At 41.8% G+C, this 21,591-nt stretch overlaps 2 protein-coding genes across 2 annotated transcripts in view; both read left to right on the top strand.

Annotated features, from left to right (window-relative positions):
• The first annotated feature begins 12,191 nt into the window (after positions 1-12,191).
• On the top strand, positions 12,192-20,253 carry LOC110529813 (disks large-associated protein 2-like). Its single transcript, XM_036986867.1, has 3 exons — positions 12,192-12,802; positions 15,559-15,932; positions 20,113-20,253. Exons 1-3 carry the CDS (start codon positions 12,577-12,579, stop codon positions 20,251-20,253), a joined length of 741 nt encoding a protein of 246 aa, XP_036842762.1. The 5' UTR covers positions 12,192-12,576.
• LOC110529231 (disks large-associated protein 2-like) overlaps positions 19,901-21,591 on the top strand; it is a 13,597-nt gene continuing 11,906 nt past the window's right edge. Inside the window, exon 1 of the mRNA XM_036985298.1 lies at positions 19,901-20,198. The gene's annotated coding sequence lies outside the window, so the exon portion shown is untranslated. The remainder of the gene's footprint in view (positions 20,199-21,591) is intronic.

The following is a 21,591-nucleotide window of genomic DNA, read 5'->3' on the forward strand; positions in this document are numbered from 1 at the left end:
AAGTTGCTAAATTGCTAAAGTTTTCCATGATGAGATTCGAACTCGTAAAGTTTGGGTTGCTAGACGTTCGCCTTATAAGCCCGACTAAACCACCATACTTTCATTTCTGCCTTAAGTAACGATCTATCTCATGTAACCATACCAAACGTAACATATCATACTAATTTCAGTGTCCCAGATTTATGTTTTCTATGAGACCAGGCTGAGGCAACAGGTTCATCATGTTTTATTTAAATGTTGAAAGGGTTTGAGGTATCATAAATATACTAGTCCAAGTTTCATACCTATTTGCTCTGGGTTGACCACTGCTAATTAAAGATATTGCTTTTTATAATTATATATCATTGGTTGTATTTAATTTGAGATAATACTTACAGTATACAGTGCATTCAGAAAGTATTCAGACCCCTTCCATTTTTCCAAATGTTCTTACGTTACAGCCTTATTCTAAAATGGATTAAATACTTTTTTTTCTCTCTTCAATCTACACCCAATACCCCATAATGCCAAAGTGAAAACAGGTTTTTAGAAATTTTTGCAAACGTATTAAAAGTTAAAAAAAACAGAAATACCTTATTTACCTATCTATTCAGATCCTTTGCTATGAAACTTGAAATTGAGCTCAGGTGCATTCTGTTTCCATTGGTCATCCTTGAGATGTTTCTACGACTTGATTGGAGTCCACCTGTTGTAAATTCAATTGATTGGACATGATTTGGACACACCTGTCTATATAAGGTCCCATAGTTGACAGTTTGTGTCAGATCAAAAACTAAGCCATGAGGTCAAGACAGAATTGTTTTGAGGCACAGATCTGGGGAAGGGTACCAAAAAGGTCTGCAGCATTGAAGGTCCCCAATATCACAGTGGCCTCCATTTTTAAATGGAAGAAGTTTTGGAACCACCAAGACTCTTCTTAGAGCTGGCAGCCCGGCCAAATGGAGCAATCGGAGGAGAAGGGCCTTGGTCAGGGAGGTAAACAAGAACCCGATGGTCACTCTGACAGAGCTCAAGAGTTCTTCTGTGGAGATGGGAGAAACTTCCAGAAGGACAACCATCTCTGCAGCACTCCACCAATCAGGCCTTTATGGTAGAGTGGCCAGACAGAAACCTCTCCTCAGTGAAAGGCAAATAACAGTCCACTTGGAGTTTGCCAAAAGGCACTGAAAAGACTCGCAGACCATGAGAAATAAGATTCTCTGGTCTGATGAAACCAAGATTGAACTCTTTGGCCTGAATGCAAAGTGTCACGTCTGGAGGAAACCTGGCACCATACCTACGAAGCCTGGTGGTGGCAGCCTCATGCAGTGGGGATTTTTTTCAGCAGCAGGGACTGGGAGAGTTCAAGGGAAAGATAAACGGAGCAAAGTGCAGAGAGATCCTTTATCTGCTCCAGAGCGGATCACCTTCCAACAGGACAATGACCCTAAGCACACAGCCAATACAATGCTGGAGTGGCTTCAGGACAAGTCTCTGAATGTCCTTGAGTGGCCCAGCCAGAGCCCGGACTTGAACCCGATCTAACATCTCTGGAGAGACCTGAAAATAGCTGTGAAGCGACACTCCCCATCCAACCTGACAGAGCTTGAGAGGATCTGCAGAGAAGAATGGGAGAACCTCCCCAAATACAGGTGTGCCAAGCTTGTAGCGTCATCCCCAAGAAGACTTGAGGCTGTAATCGCTGCCAAAGGTGCTTCAACAAAGTACTGACTAAAGGGTCTGAATACTTATGTAAATGTGATATATATTATTATTTTTAAATGTAATACCATTGCAAAAAGAGAACATCTAGATTTTTTGCTTTCTCATTATAGGTCCCACAGTTGACAGTTCGTGTCAGATCAAAAACGAAGCCATGAGGTCGAAGGAATTGTCTGTAGAGCTCCAAGACAGAAATGTTTCGAGGCACAGATCTGGGGAAGGGTACCAAAAAGGTCACTTTACAACAGGTGGACTCCAATGATGAGGGGGAAAAACAATTTAATACATTTTCGAATAAGGCTGTAATGTAACAAATTGTGGAGGTGTCTGAATACTTTCCGAATGCACTGTATAATATTTATTTGTCTTTTTTTTCTAATTCTGATGTTTAATTGTGAATTTTCTGTTATATTTGCCTTTATTATTTTTTCATAAATCAATCTAAAAAAAAATGATGACACATGATTTTTGATGATCTTGAAGATGTTTTAAATGGTTGTGTAGTATTTTCACAATTTCTATGGGGATCATAGCTTTACAATGGGCAATCAAAATATCTCATTTGTTTTTACTGAAGAAAGAGTCAAAAGTCATTGCAAATGTTAAAGTTAATTTATTTGTGTAAAGTATACGATGAATTCATAAAGCACATCTCATAAAATGTCAATGATCCAGGAAACAGCACACAACAGTTACCATAATCCACACACAGCATGGGCCAGGCAAAGTATATATTTCTTTGATCCTCTCTCTATGTTATATTTTTGTACTAAGCAATCACCTTTTTTTTTTATTATAGGAACCCGTAGCTTAGCTGGGGGGCGTAGAGCGTACGGTAGGTCTGGTAGGGCACCATTTTCTTATACTTTTTTTCTATGTTAATATATTCGTTTACACCATTTTTGTCCCACCTTTTAATGTAAAAATCATTACTCTCCAACTCTTTGTCAGTAATGTCATCATTATTGCTTTTCACAAATTTGATTACATTTCAATTTAAAAATAAACAATATTATTTTTCTGCTTTTCCAAAGTTACAAATTAATTTACTAATGTCACTACTAATCAAGTCAAAGTGTATTTGTCAAACCTTACCGTGAAGTGCTTACTTACAAGCCATTAACCAACAATGCAGTTCAAAAAATAGAGTTAAGTAAATATTTACTAAATATTTATAAACTACAGTAAAATATAAAATAAAAAAGATACAAAATGAAATAACATTAACGACGATATTGTAAGGGTTTTCCTGTGGTGAAGGAGAGGCGGACCAAAATGCAGCGTGGTGGTTATTCATGTTCTTTAATAAAGGAACTATACATGAAATAACTAACAAAACAATAAATGTGCGAAAACCTAAACAGTCCTATCTGGTGCAAACACAGAGACCGGAACAATCACCCACAAACACACAGTGAAACCCAGGCTACCTAAGTATGATTCTCAATCAGAGACAACTAATGACACATGCCTCTGATTGAGAACTATACTAGGCCGAAACATAGAAATACCCCAAAACATAGAAAAACAAACATAGACTACCCACCCAACTCACGCCCTGACCATACTAAATAAATACAAAACAAAGGAAATAAAGGTCAGAACGTGACAGATATATACAGGGGGTACCGGTACCGAGTCAATGTGCGAGGGTACAGGTTAGTCGAGGTAATTTGTACATGTACGTAGGGGTAAAGTGACTATGCATACATAATAAACAGCGAGTAGCAGCATTGTAAAAACAAAGGGGGGGAGGGTGTCAATGTAAATAGTCCAGGTGGCCATTTGATTCATTGTTCAGCAGTCTTATGGCTTGGGGGTAGAAGCTGTTAAGCAGCCTTTTGGACCAAGACTTGGCGCTCCGGTACCACTTGCCGTGCGATAGCAGAGAGAACAGTCTATGACTTAGGTGACTGAAGTCTTTGACTATTTTGGGGGGTTTTGGGCCTTCCTATTAAATCGCCTAGTATATGGGTCATGGATGGCATGAAGCTTGGTCCCAGTGATGTACTGGGCTGTACTCACTACCCTCTGTAGTGCCTTACGGTCGGATGTTGAGCAGTTGCATACCAGGCGGTGATGCAACCGGTCAAGACCGTCGTGCAGCTGTATAACTTTTTGAGGATCTGGGCAACCATGCCAAATCTTTTCAGTCTCCTGAGGGGGGAAAAGTGTTGTCGTGCCCTCTTCACAACTTTCTTGGTGTGTTTGGACCATGATAGTTTGTTGGTGATGTGGACACCAAGGAACTTGGCTCATGTTGAGCTGTAGTCAATGAACAGCAGTCTCACGTAGGTGTTCCTTTTGTCCAGGTGGGAAAGGGCAGTGTGGAGTGCGATTGAGATTGTGTCATCTGTGGATCTGTGGCGGTATGCGAATTGGAGTGGGTCTAGGTTTTCCCGGATGATGGTGTTGATGTGAGCCATGATTAGCCTTTCAAAGCACTTCATGGATACTGGCGTAAGTGCTACGGGGTGGTAGTCATTTAGGCAGGTTATCTTCGCTTTCATCGGCACATGGGACTATGGTGGTCTGCTTGAAACATGTACGTTTTACAGACTCGGTCAGGGAGAGGTTTAAAATGTCAGTGAAGACACTTGCTAGTTGGTCCGCGCATGCCCTGAGTACACGTCCTGGTAATCCTTCTGACCCCCGGCCTTATGAATGTTGACCTGTTTAAAGGTCTTGCTCACATCAGCTCCGGAGAGAGTGATCCCACAGTCGTCCCGAACAGCTGGTGCTCTCATGCATGCTTCTGTGTTGCTTGCCTCGAAGCGAGCATTAAAGGCATTTAGCCAGTCTGTTAGGCTGGGTTTCCCTTTTTAGTTCATAATAGTTTGCAAGCCCTGACACATCCGACGAGCTTCAGAGCCGGTATAGTAGGATTCAATCTTAGTCCTGTATTGACGCTTTGTCTGTTTGATGGTTCGTCTTAAGGCATAGCAGGATTTCTAATAAGCATCCGGATTTGTGTCCCGATTCTTGGAAGCGGCAGCTCTAGCCTGTAGCTCGGTGCAGATGTTGCCTGTAATCCATGGCTTCTGGTTGGGATATGTACGTACTGTCACTGTGGGGACGACATCGTTGATGCATTTATTGATGAAGCCGGTGACTGAGGTGGTATACTCCTCAATGTCATTGGATGAATCGCGGGAACATAATCCAGTCTGTGCTAGCAAAACAGTCCTGTAGTGTGTAATCCACGTCATCTGAACACTTCCCTATTGAGCGAGTCACTGGTACTTCCTGCTTTAGTTTTTGCTTGTAAGCAGGAATCAGGAGGATAGAATTATTGTCATTCGTGTGAAGATAGAATTATGAATTATTTGCCAAATGGAGGGCTTGGGAGAGCTTTGTATGCGTCTCTGTGAGTTTTTTTAAACTCTGGTTGCACATGTGACATGCTGGTAGAAATTAGGGAAAATCAGACTTAAGTTTGCCTGCATTAAAGTCCCCGGCCACTAGGAGCCCCGCTTCTGGATGAGAATTTTCTTGTTTGCTCATGGCCTTATACAGCTAGTTGATTGAGGTCTTGGTGCCAGCATCGGTTTGTGGTGGTAAACGGGCGGCTACGAAAAAGATTGATAACTTTATTGGTAGATAGTGTGGTCAACAGCTTATCTTGAGGTACCTCAGGCGAGCAGTACCTCAAGACTTCCTTAATATTAGACATCGTGCACCAGCTGTTATTGACAAATGGACACACACCACCACCCCTCGTCTTACCGGAAGTAGCAGTTCTTTCCTGCTGATGCACGGAAAACCCAGCCAACTGTATATTATCCGTGTCATCGTTCAGCCACGACTCGGTGAAACATAAGATATTACAGTTTTGATAGTCTCGAACGGAGCTTATCTATTTTATTCTCCAGTTATTGCACGTTGACCAATAGAACGGATGGTAGAGGCGGGTTACCCACCGCCGACGAATTCTCACAAGGCTCCCCGATCTCTGCCCCCTGTACCTCCATCTTTTCTTCACACGAATGATGGGGATTTGGGCCTAGTCTCAGAGAAACAGTATATCCTTCGTGTTGGACTCATTAAAGAAACAATCTTTGTTCAGTTCGAGGTAGGTAATTGCTTTTCTGATATCCAGAAGCTTTTTTCAGTCACAAGAGACGGAAGCAGCAACATTATGTACAAAATAAGTTACGGACAATGTGGAAAAACACAAAAAATAGCACAGTTGGTTAGTGTTGACACAAATACTATTTTATTTTACTTAAATATTTTTTCTATTACATGGTGCCTGCATGGTACCTTTTATAAGATACAAAACATAAACTATCATTGCATTTGAGTTGTCTTACACACATCGTTTTTACATTCAAAACATACTTGAGATGTGCATGTAACCCAGAAAAAGTCCCTACAGTTTTTATTATAGTTTTCATACAATAGCCACACATTTTGCTTTCATTTGTTTGTTATTTAAGCATGTCCTTAATTGTTTATTGTACCTTTTATTATTATTATTACTGCTACTACTACCACTATTGGTACCAATCGAGTTTGACTTTGCATTAGAATTAACATTAGCATTGTTAGCTTTCTTATTAACATCATAGTATTGGCATTTGTGTTTTACCTGAATCTCTTCTTGATTCAATCAATATTTATTTCAGTTTGCCTAAATGTTTTTATTTTATTGAATGAAAAGTGTCTTCGTAAGTAAGTAGCCGGAACGACTCGTAGGCGCAAGAGCCTATATCCTGTTTCTTTAGCACGAGGCAGCTTATGTACAAGTACACTCCCCGGACAGGGCGCTAGTCTATCGCAAGGCAATTTTTTGAAAAGCAAGTAATCAAATCCTCATGAGATGCTGATCCGCAGCAAGGCAAACAAGTGACAAATCTTTGTTGCCACCAGATAGGATTAAACACAGTACTACATATCCCTTACAAGTATGCCTACACCATTCCTGGTCTTTTTTTAGGTGTACACCAAGGTCATTATAGTCACCTAAAACTGAAACTAAAACTAAAAAAGAATCATAATAAATAAATCATTTAAGAAACCCGTTTGAAAAATGAAAACTATAATGAAACTATTGTCTTGTTTCCAAAACTAAATAAAATAAAGAGCATCATAAATTATGTTCAGTTTTAGTGTTTTCCCTTAACATTGGGCAAAAATCTAATGAGGTTTTGAAGCTTTTTTCAAAAGTACTTTCAAGCTTCCAGGATATTGTGATGTTTCAAACAGGCCTAACTCATGCATCACTGTCACTAGCTACAGTATTTAGTCTCTAGTCTAGACAGACAGGTTACCTCGCACAATGTAACAATGTTCCAGCCAATGAGGGAGGGATGTATGCATGCATACATATAGTTTTTTTAAAAACCTTTATTTAACTAGGCAATAGAGACGGCAACATTGTAACTGTCCCATTATGGCGTCTATAACCTCGTCCCCAAACACGAATTGCTGGCGCATAGAGCCTGTTAACAGTGTGGGACTGTTAGGGACTAGGGCTGTTATGGTGACTGTATCACCGCCGCACCGGCGGTCACGAGTCATGAAAGCAGTCAAATTCCAAGTGCATAGATGACATGTATTTTTCCCCCTGCCCCTGTTTTGAGACAGGTGCATGATAATAGTCCATAATAAATCAAAACAAATTTCACACATATATTACTTAGTATATGTAAAGACAAGATGAAATCAACAACAGTCTGATGGGTGACACTTATCACTTGTGAATGTTATATTATCCCTTGTGAATGATGCCCATTTTTTTCAAATCATAGTCACACACCTCATGTAGCCTAGCCCATAGGCCTATATGTTTGGATAAGGTTTGTATCACAACTAAAGTGGCCAAATAACTTCTTAAAATGAATCACATGCATATTCTTTACAATGGGTGTAGAGCCTAACTGGCATACAGTGCATTCGGAAAGTTTTCAGACCTCTTGACTTTTTCCACATTTTGTTACACTACAGCCTTATTCTAAAACGGATGAAATAAATGTTTTTCCTCATCAATTTACACACAATACCTCATAATGTACCTTATTTACATATGTATTTAGACCCTTTGCTATGAGACTCGAAATTGAGCTCAGGTGCATCCTGTTTCCATTGACCATATTTGAGATGTTTACAACATGATCGTAGTCCACCTGTGGTAAATTTGATTCCACCTGTGGTAAATTTGATATTGATTGGACATGATTTGGAAAGGCACACACCTGTCTATATAAGGTCCCACAGTTGACAGTGCATGTCAGAGCAAAAACCAAACCATGAGGTCAAAGGAATTGTCCGTAGAGCTCTGAGACAGGATTGTGTCGAGGCGCAGATCTGGGGAAGGGTACCAAAAAATGTCTGCAGTATTGAAGGTCCCCAAGAACACAGTGGCCTCCATTATTCTTAAATAGAAGCCACTAAGACTCTTCCTAGAGCTGGCCGCCCGGCCAAACTGGGCAATCAGGGGAGAAAGGCCTTGTGCAGGGAGGTGACCAAGAACCAGATGGTCACTCTGACAGAGCTCCAGAGTTCCTCTGTGGAGATGGGAGAACCTTCCAGAAGGACAACCATCTGTGCAGCACTCCTCCAATCAGGCCTTTATGGTAGAGTGGCCAGACGTAAGCCAATCCTCAGTAACAGGCACATGACAGCCCGCTTGCAGTTTGCCGAAAGGCACGTAAAGAAGTCTCAGACCATGAGAAACAAGATTCTCTGGTCTGATGAAATGAATGCAAAGTGTCATGTCTGCAGGAAACCTGGCACTATCCCTACGGTGAAGCATGGAGGTGGCATAATCATGCTGTGTGGATGTTTTTCAGTGGCAGGGACTGGGAGACTAGTCAGGATCAAGGGAAATATGAATAGGAGCAAAGTACAGAGAAATCCTTGATGATAATCTGCTCTCAAAACCTGCTCATAGGACCTCATGCTGAATGTCCTTGAGTGGCCCAGCCAGAGCCTAGACTTGAACCCGATCGAACATCTCTGGAGAGACGTGAAAATAGCTGTGCAGCGACGCTCCCCACCCAACTTGACAGAGCTTGAGAGGATCTGCAGAGAAGAATGGGAGAAACTCCCCAAATACAGGGGTGCCAAGCTTGTAGCGTCATACCCAAGAAGACTCGAGGCTGTAATCTCTGCCAGCGGTACTTCAACAAAGTACTGATTAAAGGGTCTGAATACTTATGTAAATGTGATATTTCAGTTTTTATATTTAATACATGTGCAAACATTTCAAAAAACCTGTTTTTGCTTTGTCGTTAAGGGGTAGTGTGTGTAAATTGATGAATATTTTTTAAATGTATTATTATTTTAGAATAAGGCTTACAAAATGTTACAAAATGTGGAAAAAGCCCAGTGGTCTGAATACTTTCCCGAATCCACTATACACATCTTTATTGAACACCTTATCCGGTGATGTCACAACCTGTTATTCTTGTTGCCCTAGGGTAAACATCCCAGCCGGACACAAAAAAGTAGCTAGCTAGTGAGATGGAGAACACAGAGTTTATTTTTAATGAGGACATTTTTCAAGTGGCTAGTTCTATCTATCTTCACTAAAAGCACTGCAAAGGTTTTGCTTGTAAACTTTGGTTTAAAATCGTAACGTTCTGAGAAAGAGTTTGATATTTCAGGATTGGCCCGCATACCCAAACTCGTGATTTGTTGGGAGAGTTGTCTGTCTGAATTTTCCAAAATTCCAAAATGAGAATCCAACATCCCCCCCCCCAGAACTATTGCTGTTGCTCTATTGTAGGTTTGGAATTTCCAAGACTACTAGCTATCACTAGCTAACGGGGAAAAATAGAACCTACAACACATACATGGCTACTAGCCTCGCATGCATTAGCTTCCTAACACTAAAACTGAAACTAAATCATATATATCAAACTAAAACTGAATAAAAACAAATAAATCAAGTTGGAAAACTAACTAAAACGTAACTGAATAAAAAAATCATAGAAATAAAAACTAATATAGAAATAATAACCTTGGTGTACATTCATTACAGATTGGAAAATGTGTTTTCATTTCAACACTTTATAACGTCTGCAAATCGAACTAGCTACTGTGTGAACATTGTTGTAAACCTGAAGCTTTGTTGGTGATGCAAAGCAAATTATCACTTTTGCCTGCATCTTTATACTGTTCTTAAACATTGTTTTTGAATTTGCATTAACTTTACACTGCTACTGACTGCTACCTAGGACTTGATAGAACAGAAGATATGAATCTACAAGTGACACAGCGCAGTACTACAGTGCAGAAGCAAAGATTAGGGAGGTTTTCTCAAGTACATTGTACATTGTTGAAACACTTATCCAGCCCATTGATTTGTAAAGGTTTGTTGTTATTTACCATACATGAATGGTTAGTCCACTTTGCATCCATGGGGGCATCACCACTGTATGTATATATGTATGTGACTATGGAAAACATGGTTGTTTTTCTTCATTCAACTGAAAGAGGACCCAAATCACCAGATCTTTGGCTCAGAAAACCGACAGTAGTGGAGTCAGCTGGACCATAACGGACTGTTGTCATCCTCGAACCTGTCCTCTATCGAGTGTGTCCTCTATCCAACCATCTATCCATCTTTCCCTCCGTCCATTCATTAATCCACTCCATTCACTTTGGCAAAGCACCTATCATATGCAGTACAATTAGCATACAGTCTAATATACACTCTTAGAAAAAAGGGTTCCAAATGGGTTTTTCGGCTGTCCCCATAAGAAAACCCTTTTTTGGTTCCAGGTAGCTCTTTTGGGTTCCATGTAGAACCCTATGTGGAAAGGATTCTATGTTCTCCTATGGAGAACCCTTTAGGTTCAAGATAGGTTCTTTTTTTATGAGTGTAACAATAGTTGAATTTCTGTAGTATTCATTTGACACTTTTTGTAAGAAAAGCAATGCTTTACTGCTCTTTTGGCCTTTTTTTTGTGAAGGTTAGGAACAAATGACATGTATTGTATTGTGTATGTAGGTCTGTGCAGTGTTTTATTATTCACCATTTCTCTCATCTGAATTGGTCCCATTAATTCAGCATGATGAATACCCATAGCCCACTGCTCGTGCTCGAGCTGCTGCCCCCCATGCTCATGTTGCTTGTCAGTCATCCCATAACATTACACCAGAACCATCCTGACCTTAGAAAGATAACCTTCCCTCCAGCCTTACTGCCAATGGCTCAAATGGAGGGAGGTGAATGGACCACCAGGAAACTAACAAAAAGGTCTGAGAGTTCCTCTGGACAGAGAAAAGGAGTCAAAGGCAGACTGACCAATCAGAATATGCTAGACTGAACAAATACAAGATATTGTATAAGAAATACTTTTCATTAAGTTGCCTTTATACCATGTAGCTAATCTGTAACTATTTACTAGAGTGTCATTTCACTTTGCACTGGTACACTAACTATAGACACGCCTGTAGACAATGACTTAATTGAATCTCTAATTAATTGCAACGGTGTAGTTAAAGCTAGCTACTGTAATTACACATAGAAATTGAAATCGATCAACATTTTATCCTTGCCACTTGATGTTATGTAATAAGGAGTCAACGGTCATGGGAAATGAAGAACACAATTTCCCCCACAAGAAAATGGTAGATTTACTGTAAATGTTTCATGACCTTTTGGTTAAAGAAATGAGATACTTGTTTTTATGAATTCACGCCCTCATTACGAAGATTAAAATGATGAACATTTCCCCCCAAAATGTAAACCTTTCAGCTAAGTTAATATGAGGCGCTGTTCAGTAGGCATCACAGCATGTGTTGCCCATGTTGTGGTAGCTGCCCCTGGGAGTATGAGACTGACTGACTGACCGACCGACGGATAGATTAATAGACAGATAGAGAAATGAGATCCTTTTGTTGCGACTTCCAGGCTACCTTTCTGTGGTGTAAATGAGCTACTCGGTCTCTGTCCTCGCAGGCCCGCTTTGTCTAATTTGCTCTATCGCCTTGCGGTCTGATCCTCATGGCCCCCTCTAGATCGAAACACAACTGCAACTTGACAGATCTCGTTCCAATTCAATTTCATGTTAATGTGGTGTTTGCCTGGTGGACTAGTTAGTTGAATGTTTGATTTATATGTCTGTCTTCATTCTCTTTATTTGTCATCCCTCTAACATATTCTTCCGTTGTTTAGTCAACTCCATTTGTAATCGTCATTGTAAGTTGTTGTTTTTGTACACATCTATTTAGTCCCTCTCTTCTTTTATATTTTATTTGCTCATTCTCATTTAACTTTTTGTAGATGCCTCATTACCTATAATCTATCTCTGAGTTTATTTGTATATTTACTCATGTATTTATTTGTATCTGATTTGATTTATTTCATTTTTTTTTTTAATTTAACCTTTATTTAACCAGGCAAGTCGGTTAAGAACCAATTCTTATTTACAATGACAGCCTACCAGGGAACAGTGGGTTAGCTGCCTTGTTCAGGGGCAGAACAACATATTTTTTACCTTGTCAGCTCAGGGATTCGATCCAGCAACCTTTCGGCGACTGGCCCAATGCTCAAACCACTTGGCTACCTGCCGCCCCTGATTATGTTAATTAGCCTGCCTCATCTCTTGTGTTTACTTTCTCATGTTTGCCTATTTGTCTATGTGGTGCGCATCAGGGCATAGTTTTATGTACTACAAGATTATTAGATGATACCGCATGTTTTCTCTCCGCTGTGTAATCATGACTGTTCAGCACAGTCTAAAACCTGTGGTTCCACCAGTCATAACTGAAAACCATCTCTGACACTGCTGTGTGAATGTTCTTGTTGTGGATGGGAACACAGCAAACGTTGAAAACTGTGTGGACCATCCCAGCACTGTAATGTCCACGTCTTTGTTCGTCGTTGATTGACCAAATATCACGATCAATTAGAAGAAATGTATGTGTATATCATGTGAAATGTGTCTGCGACTCTCGCTTGACTGTGATCCTGATACCAGTGTTGGCCTGAGGCATGGTAGGTACTGTTATAGTCAGATGAACTATATGTGGAGGAGTCTCTCCTGTCCCTCCATTTCCCTTACTAACTTGTGTTGCCTACTATTTTCAGGTATCCAGTTTCGCCTCCCTTCTTCCTGCAGTGTGGACCGAGCCAATCCACCTCCAGGTAAAAAAGAAGTCCTCATCACCTTTACCCACTTTGCGAAACCGGCAGTCTTTGAATTAAGGGTGACCTGAGGAACCCTGGAGTTTCTCAAGGAACCATTGCAGTCAATAGGTTCATATTGACACCTTTTGGTTAATTGAGAGTTCTTGGAGGAATCTTTTAATGATTCAGTGTAGCAAAGAGTTCCCGGAGGGACCTTTTTGCTGGTGCGTGTGGAACACTTAGAATTTATGGTAAATCTGTAGATAGTCTGTAGAGCAGACTATCAGTGACATTTATCAGTCTACTAACCCTAGCTCTAACCCTAACCTTAAATCTTATCCTAGCACAAAACTTAACCCTAACCCTCATTCTAAACCTAACCCTAACCTTAAACCTTATCCTAGCACAAAACTTAACCCTAACCCTCATTCTAAACCTAACCCTAACTGTAACCTTAGTAATCAGCTGTTTATCAACAGATAGTTTGTTGATAGTATGACCATCTGTAGAGCATCTCACGGGTGACCAAATAAATCTTCACGCCACGCCAATAAGAAACCACTCCAATCTTCTGAGAGGCCCTTCCCATCACTAAAAAGGTTCCAGTTTGAACCTTTACACAGGGGTTCCTCGATTAACCTTTTTAGAGGGGTTCCTCAAGGAACCTTTTTGAACCAACAGTGGCAATATTTTGAACCCCAAAAGGTTCTTCAAGGCTCCTTTACTTAGAGTGCAGTGTAAGGAGAGGCCATTGACAGACACATCTCCTTTCAAGGAGCTCTCTAACCCAGACTCTTTGACTGACCCCAGCTACTCCATCTACAGCCTTTCCCACCGGCTGTTGGCTATAACACACCACCCGAATATAGAGAGAGACTCACACAGCTCCTGTCTGTCAAGCTGCAGTGCAAGGTCGCCAGGCACACAGGGTTTGTCTGTCTGCTTTCTGTAGGGAGGCAATATGGCGTCTCTTGCTGGATACAATTGTTGTGCTTTTTCAAAGAGGCTGTTGCCTACAGAGTATTCAAATCCACTCAGTTTGAATAGGAGGCTGTTTATTAAAAAAGTCTTGAGTTTCACACTCCTTGAATGGCTTTGAAGCTGCACACCATTAAAGCTCAGGGATAGAAATGTAAAGTTGAACGCTGTCTATGACTGCGTCACCCATCCTACTCAATTTGGTATCCACCGACAACAAGATGGAATAAATCCTTTCAAGATGGAATAAATCCATCTAAAGTGAGAGTATGTGCAGAGTTGTACCACATCTAATGACTAATTAGATCCATCAAATGATGTGCTTGTTAAAATTGTGAATGGATTAAGTTCAAGTTATCCCTGATTTTATACGAGTAGTATAATTATGTCAAAGATGTGTCAAACAGCTGCCGGCAATGTGCGTGTGTGTGTGTGCATATGTGTGACCTTAAAAGGACTAGGGAGGTTTTTTCAATATTTTTCTGAATGGGTGAATGTTTCAGTGGGTGGATGAACACATGAACAAATGAATGCCTGAATAAATATACCTGAGGACTATTGAGTTCCCCAGTTACACAACCTATTTGTGAGGAAGTCTATTTTTGACACGGCAATGAATCACAGCCTTTTTTTCTCCCTCAATGACTCATCCAACAGTTTCATAAAATAGTGGTTTCGAAATTCTGTATGTCAATGTCACAGTCCAAAAGGGCCATCAGCATGCTGCAGTCTTTTTGTAACTGGTGTGTTTAATGATGCATGCAGTATCTGGGACTCCAGTACAAGAACTCCCATGAGCTGTTCCTTTTATCCTGTTAACTGTCATTATTTGTAGTACTGTATTCTGGATGTGCTGAAAATGTGCTGTTATTAACAGAGAGGTTTGGAACTCTCTTTCCTATTGGTCTATTAACTAATTTAACGCATGGTGGTGTCACCATGGAAAGCCAAAACAGGCAGAAATGTCAGGCAGGCTGTTCAAACAGGTTTTACACTAAAAGAGTATTATCATAATTTTCACAACTTCATAGTATTATTCCAACCTCATCGCGTGGAAATATATATAAAACACAGGATTTTGTTATGTTTTACTTCATTAGGCTTTTAATATATTTCTTCATGACTAAATTAGCCTGGTTATAATTCATAAGGAATCTGGTAGAAACACCTTCTCACCTTTTGTCTAACATAGCTTGTTAGATATAACTATGTTTTTTTTAAACAATTATATGAGGCTATCAGAATTAGAAGTTCATATCAAGCAACTGCATTTAATATCATTGAAGCAATGGTACTCTACCTGTTTGAGCCCAGCCTCTGAAGTAGGCATACTGTAGCTCCTTGCTGCTAGCCCTTTTCTGCTGTGAGGTCCATCTGGATTAAGATCACATTCTCATTTGCACTTGAAAGAAGGGTTGCTACCCATAATCCTCCACTGCACAGAAGGAGCTATAGCCTGTAAACACTGGGCTTATTAACCAGAAAGAAGCATCAGTGTCGAGTGTTCATCTCTGTGGCAGTAAAAATAAAAATAAAAATATTTTTTAAATCCTCTCAAAGAGTTTCCCCTTTCTTCTGTTCTGTGTCCCCAGTGTCCTTGTGATGCATTTAACATAATCCCCTCATCACTCCGCCATTCGCTTTCATCACTCACTGTAGTAGCATACGTACTCAGGTGCACTGGGCCGCCTTGCTGTGAGAACTCTCGCCCCATCTTTCACTATTATATTATCGTCCTCCATTCTCTCCCCTTCAGAACCTCTGCTTTACAATAACTCCTCTTCCTCTCCCTCCAGCGGTGACACACACGCCTAGCTATAAGGCAAAGACGCCCCCGCCGGTGCCACCTCGCGCCACCTCCAAGCCCCTCATCTCGGTGACAGCCCAGAGCAGCACAGATTCCACCCAGGATGCCTACCACGAGGGAAGGCACCCGCGGGGGAGTATCCTGTGGGCGCCGGACGGTCTGGGCGGCTCGGGTCGAAACCTCTACAACTCCACCGACAGCCTGGACAGTGCCAAGGCGGTGACGTTGGCCATGGAGACGGCGGCGGGCAAGCGGCACGCCTCCATGGGCAGCCACAGCTCTGTGCAGACGTGTGACAAGGCAGTGCTCGTGTCCAAGGCTGAGGAATACCTCAAAACACCACGCTCTTCCATAGGGATTCAGGCAAGACAAGTTCATTCATACACACATATGCTCATACACACACACATTATGCTTAGATACACACACAGGACGTGAATCCTTTCTCACAACAGCACATTGTGCCTGCAGTGATGCGCACTAACACACCGCTAGTCACTGTCTCCACTCCCCATGACAGCTGATGTTAGACAAAGACACACGCAAACATACGCGCACACATGCACATCATTAAAAACCGTTCACACAGAGAAGTATATCATATATTATAACAACAATGTCGCTCTTGCTGCGGGTGATTCCCTGATCCACCTCTACGCAGACGACACCATTCTGTATACATCTGGTGTTAACTAACTTCCAAACGAACTTCATTGCCATACAGCACTCCTTCTGTGGCCTTCAAATGCTCTTAAATACTATTAAAACCAAATGCATGCTTTTCAACCGTTCGCTGCCCGCACCCACCCGCCCGACTAGCATCACTACTCTGACTTAGAATGTGTGGACAACTACAAATACCTAGGTGTCTAGCTAGACTGTAAATTCTCCTTCCAGACTCATAATAAACATCTCCAATCCAAAATTAAATCTAGAATCGGCTTCCTATTTTGCAGCAACGCCTCCTTCACTCACGCAGACAAACATACCCTCGTAAAATTGACTATCCTACCTATCCTCGACTTCGGCGATGTCATTTACAAAATAGCTTCCAATACTCTACTCAGCAAACTGGATGCAGTCTATCACAGTGCCATGTCACCAAAGCCCCTTATACCACCCACCACTGCGACCTGTATGCTCTAGTCGTCTGGCCCTCGCTACATATTCGTCGCCAGACCCACTGGCTCCAGGTCATCTATAAGTATATGCTAGGTAAAGCTCCGCCTTATCTCAGCTCACTGGTCACGATAACAACACCCACCCGTAGCACGCGCTCCCGCAGGTACAGTGAGGGGGGAAAGTATTTAATCCCCTGCTGATTTTGTACGTTTGCCCACTGACAAAGAAATGATCAGTCTATAATTTTAATGGTAGGTTTATTTGAACAGTGAGAGACACGATAACAACAAAAGAATCCAGAGAAACGCATGTCAAAAATGTTATAAAATGAGGGAAATAAGTATTTGACCCCCTCTCAATCAGAAAGATTTCTGGCTCCCAGGTGTCTTTTATACAGGTAACGAGTTGAGATTAGGAGCACACTCTTAAAGGGAGAGCTCCTAATCTCAGCTTGTTACCTGTATAAAGACACCTGTCCACAGAAGCAATCAATCAATGAGATTCCAAACTTTCCACCAATGGCCAAGACCAAAGAGCTCTCCAAGGATGTCAGGGACAAGATTGTAGACCTACACAAGGCTGGAATGGGCTACAAGACCATCACCAAGCAGCTTGGTGAGAAGGTGACAACAGTTGGTGCAATTATTCGCAAATGGAAGAAGCACAAAAGAACTGTCAATCTCCCTCGGCCTGGGGCTCCACGCAAGATCTCACCTCGTGGAGTTGCAATGATCATGAGAACGGTGAGGAATCAGCCCAGAACTACGCGGGAGGATCTTGTCAATGATCTCAAGGCATCTGGGACCATAGTCACCAAGAAAACAATTGGTAACACACTACGCCGTGAAGGACTGAAATCCTGCAGCGTCGGCAAGGTCCCCCTGCTCAAGAAAGCACATATACATGCCCGTCTGAAGTTTGCCAATGAACATCTGAATGATTCAGAGGACAACTGGGTGAAAGTGTTGTGGTCAGATGAGACCAAAATGGAGCTCTTTGGCATCAACTCAACTCGCCGTGTTTGGAGGAGTAGGAATGCTGCCTATGACCCCAAGAACACCATCCCCACTGTCAAACATGGAGGTGGAAACATTATGCTTTGGGGGTGTTTTTCTGCTAAGGGGGCAGGACAACTTCACCGCATCAAAGGGACGATGGACTGGGCCATGTACCATCAAATCTTGGGTGAGGACCTCCTTCCCTCAGCCAGGGCATTGAAAATTGGTCGTGGATAGGTATTCCAGCATGACAATGACCCAAAACACACGGCCAAGGCAACAAAGGAGTGGCTCAGGAAGAAGCACATTAAGGTCCTGGAGTGGTCTAGCCAGTCTCCAGACCTTAAACCCATAGAAAATCTGTGGAGGGAGCTGAAGGTTCGAGTTGTGAAACGTCAGCCTCGAAACCCTAATGACTTGGAGAAGATCTGCAAAGAGGAGTTGGACAAAATCCCTCCTGGGATGTTTGCAAACCTGGTGGCCAACTTCAAGAAACGTCTGACCTCTGTGATTGCCAACAAGGGTTTTGCCACCAAGTACTAAGTCATTTTTTGCAGAGGGGTCAAATACTTATTTCCCTCATTAAAATGCAAATCAATTTATAACATTTTTGACATGCGTTTTTCTGGATTTGTTTGTTGTTATTCTGTCTCTCACTGTTCAAAATAACCTACCATTAAAATTATAGACTGATCATTTCTTTGTCAGTGGGCAAACGTACAAAATCAGCAGGGGATCAAATACTTTTTTTCCCTCACTGTATATCTCACTGGTCGTTCCCAAAGCCAACACCTCCTTTGGCCGCCTTTCCTTCCAGTTCTCTGCTGCCAATGACTGGAACTAATTGCAAAAATCGCTGAAGCTGGAGACTTATATTTCCCTCACTAACTTTAAACATCAGCTATCTGAGCAGCTTACCGATCGCTGCAGCTGTACATAGACCCTCTGTAAATAGCCCACCCAGTCTACCTACCTCATCCCCATATTGTTTTTATTTACTTTTCTGCTCTTTTGCACACCAGTATTTCTACTTGCACATCATCATCTGCTCATCTATCACTCCAGTGTTAATTTGCTAAACTGTAATTACTTTGCTACTATGGCCTATTTATTGCCTTACCACCTCACGCCATTTGAACACACCGTATATAGACTTTCTTTTTTTTTCTATTGTGTTATTGACTGTACGCTTGTTTATTCCATGTGTAACTCTGTGTTGTCGTTTGTGTCGCACTGCTTTGCTTCATCTTGGCCAGGTCGCAGTTGTAAATGAGAACTTGTTCTCAACTAGCGTACCTGGTTAAATAAAGGTGAAATAAAAAATGAATACAAAAAAAAAAGTAGCAATCTCACACTGACCCAATGGGACCCTGACCAATAAGGATTAATGACCACACAGCTCTACAGCCACTGGCCAGCCCAGAGAGCCCAGGCAGCACTCAGTTCAATATAACACACACACACACACATATATCACCTCATGATGACTAATAGAGTAGAATAACATTAGACGAAAATGTTGATGATGATTGTTTATCGGTGTAATTCAATTTGATCGCGTTATCTATTTTACACTGGCAACAAATCAAACTAATGAAAGAAATGGAATTACATTTTACTAATGACTCAAAGTATTTTCTGGACGCCCTGCTGCGGCGGCTTGTGAACATGTTTTACACATTCTCATGGCCTCTGACTTGATATGAAACACGTTATATAGCATTAATGTGACCGTTTAAACCGCTCATTTCCCTTTCATGCCAAGATTCTCTCTTTTGCGATGCAATTTCTCAAGGGGTGGTTGATAGAAACCGATGTATCGTCACCATCGTCTTCGTCAACCTCATCATCACTATCAGCAGAATAACCTGCAGTTCAGCACCATATTAATACAGGTCATCGCATCTGGTGTGAATAGTTATGTACTATGAAGTACTCATTGACATTATATTCCATACTCAACTTTTTCTACGTCATTATTTTTAAGCACTGGGACTGTACTGTTGAAATGTGTGTGTGTGCGTGTGTGTGTGTGTGTGTGTGTGTGTGTGTGTGTGTGTGTGTGTGTGTGTGTGTGTGTGTGTGTGTGTGTGTGTGTGTGTGTGTGTGTGTGTGTGTGTGTGTGTGTGTGTGTGTGTGTGTGTGTGTGTAAAGTGAGCCATGCGTTGGGGATATAGAGAGGGACCGGCCCATAAACGCCTTCACTCTCAGGGAGACAATCCTTTGCTCAGGATATAGGGGTCTCGGGACAAACACCGGCCTCTCTCTGTATATATATATAGTATAGATCACTATAGTTTACTAAGCACCCTCATTGATGTTCAGTTAGTGTAGTAGTAAAGTAGTTCACCCATGATACTGTAATAAAGACGTTACTGACATTGACGTGTGTTATTGTTTATGATCAAATTGGTATTTACCAGGTGGAGACGGCGACAGACTCCGAGTCGGAGAGCAAAGGGCTTCCTCAGTACCATTCTGTGGGCACCCAGGTGGAGGATGACAAAGGGTACGCATGCAGGAAATGGAAACAGAAAATACAACCGTTGCAGTTTGCCCTCTGACCTTTTACAGCAGCAGTTGATAATCTCCCTCTGGGTCATGATTGCACTAAATCAATATTTATCGATATTGTGAAACTTATATTGCACATGTTCTGTTGAATTAATAGTTTTTTTGTATACAGCGCCTTTGGAAAGTTTTCAGACCCCTTGACTTTTTCCAAATTTTGTTACATTACAGCCTTATTCTAAAATGTATTACATTGTTTTTTCCCCTCATCAACCTACACACAATATCCCATAATGACAAAGCAAAAACAAGTTTTTAGACATTTTTGCTAATTTATAATAAATAAATCAAAACTGAAATATGATGTTTACTTAAGTATTCAGACCCTTTACTTAGTACTTTGTTGAAGCACCTTTGGCAGCAACTACAGCCTCGAGTCTTCTTGGGTATTACGCTACAAGCTTGGCACACCTGTATTTGGGGAGTTTCTCCCATTTTTATCTGCAGATCCTCTCAAGCTCTGTCAGGTTGGATGGGGAGCGTCGCGGCACAGCTATTTTCAAGTATCTCCAGAGATGTTTGACCGGGTTCAAGTCCAGGCTCTGGCTGGGCCACTCAAGGACATTCAGAGACTTGTCTTGGCTGTGTGCTTCGGGTCACTGTACTGTTGGAAGGTGAACCTTCAGCCCAGTCTGAGGTCCTGAGCTCTCTGGAGCAGGTTTTCATCGAGGATCTCCCTGTACTTTGCTCCGTTCATCTTTGCCTCGATACTGACTAGTCTCCCAGTCCCTACCGCTGAAAAACATCCCCACAGCATGATGCTGTCCATGATGGTGCCAGGTTTCTTCCAGACGTGACCCTTGGCATTCAGGCCTAAGAGTCTTTAGTTTCATCTTTTGGCAAACTGCAAGCGGGCTGTCATGTGCCTTTTACTGAGGAGTGGCTTCCACTCTACCATAAAGGCCTGACTGGTAAGGCCTGACTGGTATAGTGCTGCACAGATAGTTGTCCTTCTGGAAGGTTCTCCCATCTCCACAGAGGAACTCTGGAGCTCTGTCAGAGTGACCATCGGGTTCTTGGTCACCTCCCTGACCAAGGCCTTTCTCCCCCCATTTGCTCATTTGGGCCGAGCGGCCAGCTCTAGGAAGTGTTGTTGGCTCCAATTTCCATTTAAGAATGATGGATGGCACTGTGTTATTGGGGACTTCAAATGCTGCAGAAATGTTTTGATACGCTTTCCCAGATCTGTGCCTCTACACAATTCTTTCTCGGAGCTCTACCGAGAATTCCTTCGACCTCATGGCTTGGTTTTTGCTCTGACATGCACTGTCAACTGTGGGACCTTTTTTTGACAGCCTTTCCAAGTCATGTCCAATCAATTGAATTTACCA

Source organism: Oncorhynchus mykiss, chromosome 8 (genome assembly GCF_013265735.2).
Source record: "Oncorhynchus mykiss isolate Arlee chromosome 8, USDA_OmykA_1.1, whole genome shotgun sequence".
Lineage (NCBI taxonomy): Eukaryota > Metazoa > Chordata > Actinopteri > Salmoniformes > Salmonidae > Oncorhynchus > Oncorhynchus mykiss.

Coding starts and splice junctions, on each gene's coding strand:
- LOC110529813 (XM_036986867.1), top strand. CDS start 12,577: ATGTGTATATCATGTGAAATGTGTCTGCGACTCTCGCTTGACTGTGAT. Junction 12,803..15,558: donor CCGAGCCAATCCACCTCCAG/GTAAAAAAGAAG, acceptor CTCTCCCTCCAG/CGGTGACACACACGCCTAGC. Junction 15,933..20,112: donor GCTCTTCCATAGGGATTCAG/GCAAGACAAGTT, acceptor GGTATTTACCAG/GTGGAGACGGCGACAGACTC.